The following is a 12,181-nucleotide window of genomic DNA, read 5'->3' as shown; positions in this document are numbered from 1 at the left end:
CAGCTTCCTGTGCTGTCTGGTCATCAGAGACCAATCCACCCGGTGGGTAGAGGCTTTCCCAACCAAAAGCTGCACTGAGACCACTGCAGCCAGGATATTAGTGGAGGAGGTAATCCTGAGGTGGGGGGGGTATCCCTCCAGATCGCATTTTACAGGCAAGGTCATGAAGACTGTCTGCCAATTACTCGGCATCAGACAAAAATGTCACATTCCCTACACCCCCAGAGCTCAGGGATGGTAGAGAGAATGAAGAGAATGCTTAAAAATACTTTAGCAAAGGCTATGCAAACCTCAGGCAGAACATGGACTGACGTGCTGCCAGCCGTACTCATGAAATGAAGAGCCATCATGAATCAGGGAATTGGGCTAACACCATATGAATTAATGCAATTGCCAGAGACAATAATCACAGGTGGCACCGATGTGGGTCCACTAAAAGGCAAATTTCGGTGGGATGTGATAAAATTAAGCTCCCAATTGAAAGGGATGTGGAAATCTGTAATTGATAAACAAGATAAAAGGCTGGAGAACTCGAAATCTTCCGTGAGGATTTACCCAGCAGCAGGAAGCTGGATCCTGGTGTGAGCATTGCCGGACAAACCAGGCTTTACCCCAAATCGGAATGGGCCATACAGCACGGCGATAAGTCGGGACACCTGTACCCGCCTAGACAGTGACGGAAAAGGCACATGGAAGTACTGCACCCAACTCAAACCATTTAAAGAACCCTGTGACCAAACTAATGCCATTGACCACTCCCCAGGTGCGGACAGGAACAGCGGACAAGACAGGGGAGAGTACCGAAAACCCAACAGAACAAACCACACCGAAGCATGCAGTCACGGCACAAGCAAGTCAGGATTTGAAGATAACCTCTCCCATAAAACCCACCTAAGTTCACATAGGAACTGAACTGTCTGCTACCCACTGGCGCGACCAGTAGCATCTCTATTTGTGGCCACATCAATGTGGGCCCCTCGTGACCTGTATACAATGGACACCTGGGGAGCACCGTGTAAGGGGCAGTTGGGATAATACAAACAGAGACTCCAGGATAGGTGTGTACAGCTGGGGACAGGACCCCTGGCCCATGGGGCTGGGTCCCCCAGCCTAGGGAAGGGTAGATCCAATTAAACCTCGGTAATTACCCAGTCTGTTTCACAGGGCAGGGATGGGGATGCGTTTATGCCCTGGTTCCCAAAAATGACTCATGCTTCCAGACGTAGTGCACTTATCAGCCCTGCACAGTCACCAGGGTACAGTATACAGCACCTGCAGTGAGCAGGCATGCTTGAATGTGACCGCGGACAGACAGTTCATATGTGGTCAGTGCAATGGCAGCCATGTCAGCTCTGCCACATGGACATATCCATTCGATACTTACCAGCTGGGGGAACACCCAGGGGATTGGGGGTGACATGGATGGACAGACAGACGGAAGGACAAGACAATGTATGTTACCGAGTTGCGAAGGGATTTATTTTTCTACTGAAGGCACGTACGTGACAGACAGCCCACACCTCCCAAACCTGTTCACTGTGGGGATAATTGCTCCCCTTACGATAGCATGCCCCAGGAGGGGACATGTTCGGAGAAGGATAGTGACCCGCTCCATCAGCCAGGAGGTCTGTGCTGACTGGTAGATCCCCACCACTTTGGGGCCATCAGTGGGATTATGGATTCTTGGGATCTCTATTTTTGAGGGGGGGGAGGGGGGGGCGCAGCAGGGGTCGTCAGTGCTAAACTCTGAAGTGACCTTGTATGTGGCCTCACGACCTTCGTCAATAGTACCTCAAAAGCTCTGGAAGCAAGTAATACAGAGCTGGCTCAACTCAGACTCTGTACACAGCAGATACGTGATGCAATGGATTATCAATTAGCACAGCAAGGGGGAGTTTGTACAATTATTGGTGACAGTTGTAAAACCCATGATATTGATGACTCGCATAACATTACTAAAGCTATCGGGAGTATCAGAGACCGCCTCGATAATGTTCAACAGGGAGTCACAATAACAGACAGCTGGCTAAACTGGTTGCTAGGTAAATCTTGGGGACCCTATGGCACACGGGATAGTTCTCCTCATTGCACTCATGCTGGTATCCTGTGTGGGCCTCGGATGTTTAAAGCTTTGCTGTAAGGTGCTACCGACGGGAAATGTACCAGCAGCGAGTGTCACCATTGCCCACATTGAAACTGGCACTCCATGATACCCCTCGGGAAGAGGAGCCCCTAGAGATGACCTGCCTTTACATGGGAATTGGGTGGTCTGTGGGAAATCTCCGAAGTCGCCTCCTTAACCACAAAGCAGGGGGTGAAGTGGGAGATGGCATGGGGCAGGGTGACATTAGGCACTTGGACATACAAGATGGCCGCTGAGCCACAAGTTGGCCACTTGACACACAAGTTGGCTGCTGGACCACATTATGGAGAGAGACAGCAGAGCAAATACAGACACTGCCTGGGGCCACCAGAATGTCAGCACAAAGCACTCACAACTTAAATGATGAGTCAAGGGTGGGTGGGGGAGAGAATACACATGAGTAGCATATACTGCCTGTCAAAGTGTCTGGGTCCAGCCAATACCTTTGATTGAAATGCTAACACTTTAATATGGACTCAATACAGAGTGATAATAGCCAAGGCTGCAGTTATCATCCTTCTCAGGAAGAGCGATTGTCCCATTATTACAGCAATGGGCTTCCGCACAGACACTGAAAACTGACAATGTCTACACAGAAACTGACAATGACTACACTGAAATTAATAAATGCTGCGCTGGAACTGCCAATGACTACACCAAAACTATCAACAATTCTGCAACTTTTACAATAAACAAACCATTTCACAGAGACAATAACCTCATCACTGGCCTGTTATTACAAAATGTATAAAAGTATCTTGATGTGTCATAGAGTTATAGAGATGTACAGCATGGAAACAGACCCTTCGGTCCAACCCGTACATGCAGACCAGATATCCCAACCCAATCTAGTCCCACCTGCCAGCACCCGGCCCATATCCCTCCAAACCCTTCCTATTCATATACCCATTCAAATGCCTCTTAAATGTTACAATTGTACCAGCCTCCACCACATCCTCTGGCAGCTCATTCCATACACGTACCACCCTCTCTGTGAAAAGATTGCCACTTAGGTATCTTTTATATCTTTCCCCTCTCACCCTAAACCTATGCCCTCTAATTCTGGACTCCCCAACCCCAGGGAAAAGACTTTGCCTATTTATCCTATCCATGCCCCTCATAATTTTGTAAACCTCTATAAGGTCACTCCTCAGCCTCCGACGCTCCAGGGAAAACAGCCACAGCCTGTTCAGCCTCTCCCTGTACCTCAGATCCTCCAACCCTGGCAACACCGAGAGAAAATTCACAGCTGACCACTATGCTGTTGGTGTTTTTCTCTCCCGGAGCTCTGGTATTTCCTTGCACTGTCATTGAACAGCGGCTCTGACTCCGAGACTGGTGATTTTCCCCACAACAACATCCAGCATGTCCACAAGGACTTTATTGATGCAGCATAGAAAACATCCAATCCGGATGCATCACAATGTGGTTTGGCAATTCCTAAGTCTGCATAAACTACAAATAACCCACTCCATCACATGAACCAGCCTTCCACCCATGGATTCCATCAATACCTCTGCTGCAGTGGGAAAGCAGCTGACTTAATCAAAGACACCTCCCACCCCGGTTATACTCCCTTCCACACAAAAGATACAAATGTTTATGTATATGGACCAACAGATTGAAGATTAGCTTTTTTCCCCTACTGTTATTAGACTTCTGAATGGAACTCTCCAATTTTTAATTTAGTTTTGACCTCGCACTCTGGGCACCTTCTCTACAGCCATAACATTGTTATCGTCACTCTGTTTGATTACCCTAATTAAATTTGTATGGTATGATCGGTCTGTACTGCACACAAAACAAAACCTTTTCATTGTACCAAGGTACATATGACAATGATAAATTAAATCGAATCGAGTTTGTGTGAGAGACAGTTTGAGTGTGTGATTAAAGTTCAAGAATGTGTGTGTTCAAGAGTGTGTGCAAGACAGTACAGGAAAGTGTATGAATGAATGTGAGGGAACGTGTGTGCGAGAGAATGTGTGTACCAGTGAATGTGCTAGAGTGTGCAAGGGAGAGTGCTCACAAGAGGGAATGTTAGAGCGCGGGCGAGACTGCTGTGAGCGAGAGCGAGAGAGATTTTGCAAGACTGTGTGTGAGGTAGAGTTTTGAGTGTGTGTGTGTGTGTGTGTGTGTGTGTGTGTATTACCATGTGTGCGTGTGTATGTATGCATGTGTGTGTTTGTGTGTTGGGATAGTGTGTTTGTTTGTGTGTGTGTGTGTGTGTGTGTGTGGGGATAGTGTGTTTGTGTGTGGGGGGAGATAGTGTGTTTGTGTGTGTGGGCGGGGAGATAGTGTGTTTGTGTGTGTATGGGAGGGATAGAGTGTTTGTATGTGTCTGGGGTGGGATAGTGTGTGTGTGTATGGATAGTGTGTTTGTGTGGGGGGGGGAGATAGTGTGTTTGTGTGTGTGGGGGGGGAGGATAGTGTGTTTGTGTGTGTGTGCATGGGGATAGTGTGCTTTTGTGTGTGTGGGGTGGGGTTAGTGTGTTTGTGTGTGTGGGGGGTTATAGTGTGTTTATGTGTGTGTGGGGGGAATAGTGTGTGTTTGTGTGTGTGTTGGGGGGGATAATGTGTTTGTGTGTGGGGGGGCTAGTGTGTTTGTGTGTGTGGGCGGGGTATAGTGTGTTTGTGTGGGGGGGATAGTGTGTGTGTGTGTGTGAGAGAGAGAGTGTGTATTACCATCTGTGTGTATGTATGAATGCATGTGTTTTTGTGTGTGGGGATATGCTTGTGTGTGTGAGTGTGTGGGGGCGATATAGTGTGTTTATGTGTGTGGGGATGTATAGTGTGTTTGTGTGTGTGTGGGGGGGCTATAGTGTGTTTGTGTGTGTGTGGGGATAGTGTGTTTGTGAATGTGTGTGGGGGATAGTGTGTGTGTGGGGGGGGGAATAGTGTGTTTGTGTGTGTGTGGGGAATAGTGTGTTTGTGTGTGTGGACGGGGTATAGTGTGTTTGTGTTGGGGGGATAGTGTGTGTGTGTGTGTGTGCGTGTGAGAGACAGAGTATGTATTACCATCTGTTTGTGTGTATGTATGCATGTGTTTTTGTGTGTGCGGATTGTGTGTTTAGGTGTGTGTGGGGGTGCATAGTGTGTTTGTGTGTGTGGGGGGGTATAGCGTGTTTGTGTGTGCGTGGGGTGCATAGTGTGTTTGTGTGTGTGTGTGTGGGGTGCGGCTAGTGAGTTTGTGTGTGTGTGTGGGGGATAGTGTGTTTGTGTGTGTGGGGGGTGGGGCTAGTGTGTTTGTGTGTGTGTGGGGATAGTATGATTGTGTGTGGGGGGTGGGGCTAGTGTGTTTGCGTGTGGAGGGGGGTGAGAGTGTGTTTGTGTGTGGTGGGGCTAGTGCGTTTGTGTTTGTGTATGTGTATATTTATGTGTGTGGATCGTGTGTTTTGTGTGTGAAGTGTATGCATCCTAGTGTGACAAAGAGACTGTCAGCTTCTGTGTGAGCAGGTGTGTGTCGGGGTGGGGGGAGGAAGCAGGGACAGGAGAGAGAAAGCACAGAGATTTTAGATTAGATTAGACTTACAGTGTGGAAACAGGCCCTTCGGCCCAACAAGTCCACACCGACCCGCCGAAGCGAAACCCACCCATACCCCTACATTTACCCCTTACCTAACACTACGGGCAATTTAGCATGGCCAATTCACCTGACCCGCACATCTTTGGACTGTGGGAGGAAACCGGAGCACCCGGAGGAAACCCACGCAGACACGGGGAGAACGTGCAAACTCCACACAGTCAGTCACCTGAGTCGGGAACTGAACCCGGGTCTCAGGTGCTGTGAGGCAGCAGTGCTAACCACTGTGCCACCGTGCCGCCCATGATGGGGAATAGGAGATGAGGATTAATCAATCCTTGGATGAAAATAGAACAGAGTATGAGCATCAAGAGAAGCCATCGAATGTAATACGGAGGCTGCTACTTTTATTGACTGTAATAAACGAAAGGCCAGGGTCACTTTCATGTATTCGGGGACAGGATACAGGTATCACAGGAGGCAATGTCGTCAAACCAGTTAATGACAGCAGACAGGTCGAAAAGACAGAGGAACTAAAATTAAAGCATTATTATCAACATGTAAAGAATGAGATAAATATGACCGGCCAATTTCATACCCTTGCACTCAATAAAATGTCCTTCATTTTTTATACTAATTAAGTTTCACGCTTTTTTCAAAGGGAGCTTACCACCGTCATAGAATGCAATTGCTTTCAATTTTCTTTCAGCTTCAAGGACTTTATCCACATCAGCCTTCACGAGGGCAAGAGCGTACGCTGTGATGGCAATGGTGTGAGGCTGGGTAATATTCGGCAGCTTGGTGTGCAAAAAATTAACGGCACTTTCAATGCTTCTTTCCTGGGGGTGAAAACAGAAAGTTGAGAACATGAACAAATTTTGAAAGCTTTCGCAGATTTTATTCTCAGAAGGGAACATCCATTCATCATTAGTCAGAACTAAACTGATTCATTTTAAACTGGCTGCAGCACTAATTTCCAACATTTCAAAAACACAATACCCTGTTTATCAAAAATGCCTGCATGTTCCATGTGAAATCATGTACTTCCAATTCCTGCCAGGCTAGTCCCTCAACTTCAAAACAGAGGCTGACCAAACATTTCTTCATGACCTCGACTTCTCTTTTTTATTAACTCTCTCTCTCTCTCTCTTTCTCTGACTGGCCTTTTTTGACCTCTGTAATTCTCTCTCTCCCTACTCTGAGCTATCTGTGCTCATATACTCCTGGCTTCTCACAGTAATGCTTTCATCTCCCTGTGCTGAATGTCTGTTATTTTTTCCAAAGCCATATTGCATGCCTCAATGACTACCGCCTGGTGGCTCTGACATCCATATTTATAATTATGAAGTGCTTGAGAGGTTAGTCATGGCTCTCATCACATTGCCATATAACCCTGATCCATTTCAATTTACCTACCAGTGCAAAAGGGCCACAGTAGACACCACCTCCCATGCCTTGTGCTCATCCCTGGGACACCTAGACACAAGGGTATCTACACCAGGCTCCTACTTACTGATCACAGATCCATCTTCAACAAGATAATTCCAAACAAACTCATCTTACAACGCTGCTCCCCTTCTGTAACTGGATTCTTGCTGTGCTGCCCAATAGGCTGCAGTCAGTAAGGAGAAATGACAACATCTCTTCCATGGTAATTCGCAATGCTGGTGCCCACAATGGACAGCAGATGAAAGAAAACATTCTTATAGAATCCCTACCTTGTGGAAACAGGCCACTAAGACCAACAAATCCACACTGACCCTCCGAAGAGTATCTCACCCAGACCCATTCCCCTACCTATGACTCTACTTTAGCCCTGATGAATGCACCTAACCTACCCATCCCTGAACACTATGGATAATTTAGCATAGCCAATTCATCCAACATGCACATCTTTGGATTGTGAGAGGAAACAGGAGCAGCCGAAAGAAACCCACGCAGACACAGGGAGAATGTGCAAACTCTACACAGACAATCACCCAAGACTGGAATCGCTGTGAGACAGCAGCATTAACCACTGAGCCACCATGGGAGATTGAGACATGAGAAAATTGATACATTGATGGCATGCTCTTTCTTGGGGGTTACTTAGCTCAGCTGGCTGGACAGCTGCATTGTGATGCAGAGTGACAGCAACAGCATGGGTTCGATTCCCAAACTGGCTGCAGTTACCATCAAGCCCTTGCATTCTGAACCTCTCCCCTTATATAAAGTGTGGTAACTGTCAGGTTCAACCACCACAAATTGTCTCTCTCCAATGAGAGAGCAACTGTTTGATTCTCTCGGGCCATGGTGACTTCAGAAATGTAGAAAATACATGCAGGAGTAGGCCATTGGGTTTAATCTGATTTTAATTGTTTTTTAAGAGATCAGTCAGATCAGTTGGCTGGGTTTTTGTTGTAGAATAATGCAACCATTGTGCATTGAATTCCTGCACCCACTGAGGTAACCATGAAGACTTTCCTTCACAGCCTCTCCCCTCTCCTGAGGTGCCTCAAGCCTGCAAAACCATTCAATATGTTCATGGCTGACCAGTTCACAACAGTCCAATTGAAGAGGTTCTCCTTCATATCACTCCTGAATGGCTTACCCCTCATTCTTAGATTGTGACCCCTAGTTCTGAACTTCCTTAACACTGGGAATATTCTTTTCATATTTAGGTACTCCCATCAGGATTTCATATTTTTCTATGAGATCCCTTCTCATTCTTCTAACTTCCACAAATACAAACCCAGTCGATCTCCTCTCTCCTCATATGTCAGCCCTGCCATCCTGGGAATCAGTGGTGGGGGAGACATTTGCTGGACTCAATAGCAAGAATGTCGTTTTTCAGATAAGCATAACAAAATGGCTCACAATACTCAAGGTGTGGCCTTGTATAACAACAGTAAGACATCCTTGCTCTGATCTTCAAATCCTCTGGCTATGAAGACCAACCATGCCATTGGCTTTCCTCACTGACTACTGCCCCTGCATGTCAACCTTGAGCCACTATTCCACCAAGACACCCAGGTCTCATTGCACCTCACCTTTTCCTGAACTGCCACCATTCGGATCAGAACCTGCCTTCCTGTTCTAGTGACCAAAGTGGATAATCTCAGATTTATCCACATTATATTGCATTTCTCAAGTATTTGCCCACTCAGCTAGTATGCCCACGACACCCTGTCACCTCTTAGCATCCTCCTCACAGCACACACTCCCAACTAGCTTAGTGTCATCTGCAGACTTGGAGATATTGCGTTCAATCCCTTCATCCTGATTGTTGATGTATACTGTACACAGTTGGGGTCCCACTCGTCACTGCCGGCCGCTCTGAAAATGACCTGTTTATTCTAAATCTTTTCTTCCTGTCTACCAATCAGTTTTCTAACCAGGTCAAAACATTACCTCTGATACCATGAGCTTTAATTTTGCTTACTAAACTCTTGTGCAGAATCTTGTCAAAAGCCTTTTGAACGTGCAGATACACAACATCTACTGATTCACCCTTGTCCACTCTCCTGGTCACATTTTCAAAAAATTCCAGAATATTTGTCAAGCATGATTTCCCTTTAAGGAATCCATGCTGACTAAGACCAATTCTATCACTGCTTTCCAAATGGTCAGTTATTAGATTAGATTCTCTACAGTGTGGAAACAGGCCATTTGGCCCAACCAGTCCACACTGACCCTCCGAAGAGTAACCCACCCAGACCCACTACCCTCTGACTAATGCACCTAACACTATGAGCATTTTATCATGGCCAATTCACCTGGCCTGCACATCTTTGGAGTGTGGGAGGAAACCGGAGCACCCGGGGGAAACCCACACAGACACAGGGAGAATGTGCAAACTCCACACAGACAGTCACCCGAGGCTAGAATTGAACCTGGGAACCCTGGTGCTGTGAGGCAGCAGTGCTAACCACTGAGCCATCGTAATAATTGACCCCAGTATTTCCCCACCACTGATGTCAGGCTAACTGGCCTATAATTCCCTCTCCTTCCATTTTTTCAAGAGTGGAGTTACATTAGCTATCCTCCAGTCCATTGGAACCCTTCCTGAGTCTGGAAAATGCAGGGAAATGATCACCAATGCATCCGCTATTGCTAGGGCCTCTTCTGAGATGTAGAATATTAGATCCTCGGCACTTATTGGGTTTAATCTGATTTTAATTGGGTTTTTTAAGAGATCAGTCAGATCCGTTGGCTGGGTTTTTGTTGTAGAATAATGCAACCATCATGCATTGAATTCCTGCACCCACTGAGGTAACCATGAAGGACTTTCCTTCACAGCCTCTCCCCTCTCCTGAGGTGCGGTGAAGCTCATGTTAAACCACAGCCAGTCAACACTATCTACAGCCCTATGTTTGAACTTTGGCAGTCTCTTCCCTTGAGGGCTATAGTAAATGTATTAGGCTGAGTAAAAGTCACTTCAAACACACGAGGGAGGAGCTAGCGAGAGCAGAGTGGCGGGGGGCCTCACTAGCAAGATGGCGGAACAGCAATGGCAGTAGTTTCTGAAGGGCAGCAGAAATTCATCCCAAGGAAAAAGGGACACACTACAACTGACCATGGCTGACAAGGGAAGTCAGAGGCAGGATAACAACAAAAGAGAAAGCATACACTGTACTGAAGATTAGTGGGAAGCTACAGGATTAAGAAGACTTTAAAAACAGCAAAGAATCATTTAAAAACCAATGGGGCAGTTGAGGGGAGGGAGGCAGGTGAGTGTGTGTGTGTGCGGGGGTGGTGTGGGGAGGGGTTGTTCAGAGAATGAAACATCAGAGCAAGCCAGCGAGCAATATAAATGATGTGGAGATACTGGTGTTGGACTGGGGTGGACGAAGTTAAAAATCAATACTAGAGTGGTGCTGGAAAAGCACAGCAATTCAGGTAACGTCCCAGGAACAGGAAAATCGACGTTTCGGGTAAAAGCCCTTCTTCATTCAAGTTAAAAATCACACAACACAAGGTTTTGGTGCTCCGAAGATTAGACTATAACCTGGTGTTGAATGATTTTTAAATTTGAGCTATTATAAAAGGAGATTGCAAGGATTTATTTTGGTTTGAATAAGTAAAAGGGAAGAGAGAGCAAGGGTGCACATTGAATTCCCAAAAATGAGGCTGGAGAAGTTGTAATGGGGGCAAAGGAATGGCAGAAGAACTTTGCATTAGATTTAACAGTGCAAGACACCAGCAGTACACCAGAACTTCAAGGAGCAGATGTGAGGGCTCTGGCCCATCATCAAGAAGGTGTGCAGGAAGCTGAACAGTCTGAAGGAAGATCAATAACTCAAAACAGACATATCACACCCAGAGTCCTGAAGGAGATAGATGGGGAGATTGTAGAGGCATTGCTGGTGATCTTTCAGGAATCAGAGAAAAAATGGCTCATGTAACACACCTGTTTAAGAAGGGTTGATTAGATTCCGTGCAGTATGGAAACAGGCCCTTCGGCCCAACAAGTCCACACCAACCCTCCGAAGCGTAACCCACCCAGACCTATTCCATACCCAATATTTACCCCGACTAATGCATCTAACCTACATATCCCTGAACACTATGGGCAATTTAGCATGGCCAATTCACCTACCCAGCACATCTTTGGACTGTGTGAGGAAACCGAAGCACCCAGAGGAAACCCACACTAACACGGGGAGAATGTGCAAACTCCACGCAGGTGGTCACTGAGGCTGGAATCGAATCTGGAACCCTGGTGCTATGAGGCAGCAGTGCTAACCGCTGAACCACCATGCTGCTCAGGCATAAGACAGGAAATTATACACTAATTAGCCTGATCTTAGTCATTGGTGAAATTTTAAAGAAAATTATTGTAGATGAGAATGCAGAGTACTTGGAATGGCACGGTAAAATAGAACTGACTCAGTTTTGTCAAAGGATACTCATATCTGACCAATCAGTTTGAATTCTTTCAGGAGGGAATAAGCTAGTTAGACAAAGGACAGTCAGTGAACGTGACCTGTTTAGATTTTCAGAAGCCCTTTGATATCGTATCACACAAGAGGAGGCCACAATAAAAGGCCATGAATTTTGTGACAGAGGATTGCTTTGGAGAAAGGTTTAGCGTTTGCATAGAGGATTGGCAGATTGGGACAGGGCAGAGGGAAAGGATAAAGGGATCTTTTTCAGAATGGCAGCCAGTAATTAGTGGAGTTCCGCATTGGACAGTGCTGGGATTGTAAGTATTCACTTTATTATTTTACAATGTGGGTGATGAAACTAAAGGCATTATTGCTGCATTTGCAGATGATACAATGATAGGTGGGGGGACAGTAGTGCTGAAGATGCAGGAAAGCTGCAGAAGGATTTGGACAGGCTAGGTTATTGGCAAAGAAGCGGCAGATGGAATGCAATGTCGGAATTGTGAGGAAATGCACTTTTATAGAGAAAATGGAGGCATATTTTCGAAATGGAGAAAGGCTTCATCAATCTGATGCTCAAAGGGACTTGAGAGGACTTGTTCATGATTCTTTTAAGTTTAAAATACAGGATCATCTGTGAGTTAGGAA

General features: G+C 46.3%; 1 protein-coding gene across 1 annotated transcript in view; it reads right to left on the bottom strand.

Annotated features, from left to right (window-relative positions):
* The window catches only part of LOC132832662 (complement C4-like), a 230,046-nt gene that overhangs the window by 79,248 nt on the left and 138,617 nt on the right, over positions 1-12,181 (bottom strand). Inside the window, exon 28 of the mRNA XM_060850740.1 lies at positions 6,337-6,505. Within this exon, the coding sequence (XP_060706723.1) occupies positions 6,337-6,505 (169 nt within the window). The remainder of the gene's footprint in view (positions 1-6,336; positions 6,506-12,181) is intronic.

Source organism: Hemiscyllium ocellatum, chromosome 35 (genome assembly GCF_020745735.1).
Source record: "Hemiscyllium ocellatum isolate sHemOce1 chromosome 35, sHemOce1.pat.X.cur, whole genome shotgun sequence".
NCBI lineage: Eukaryota > Metazoa > Chordata > Chondrichthyes > Orectolobiformes > Hemiscylliidae > Hemiscyllium > Hemiscyllium ocellatum.
The sequence above is the reverse complement of the archived record's forward strand: the minus strand, read 5'-3'. Positions and strand labels throughout refer to the sequence as shown.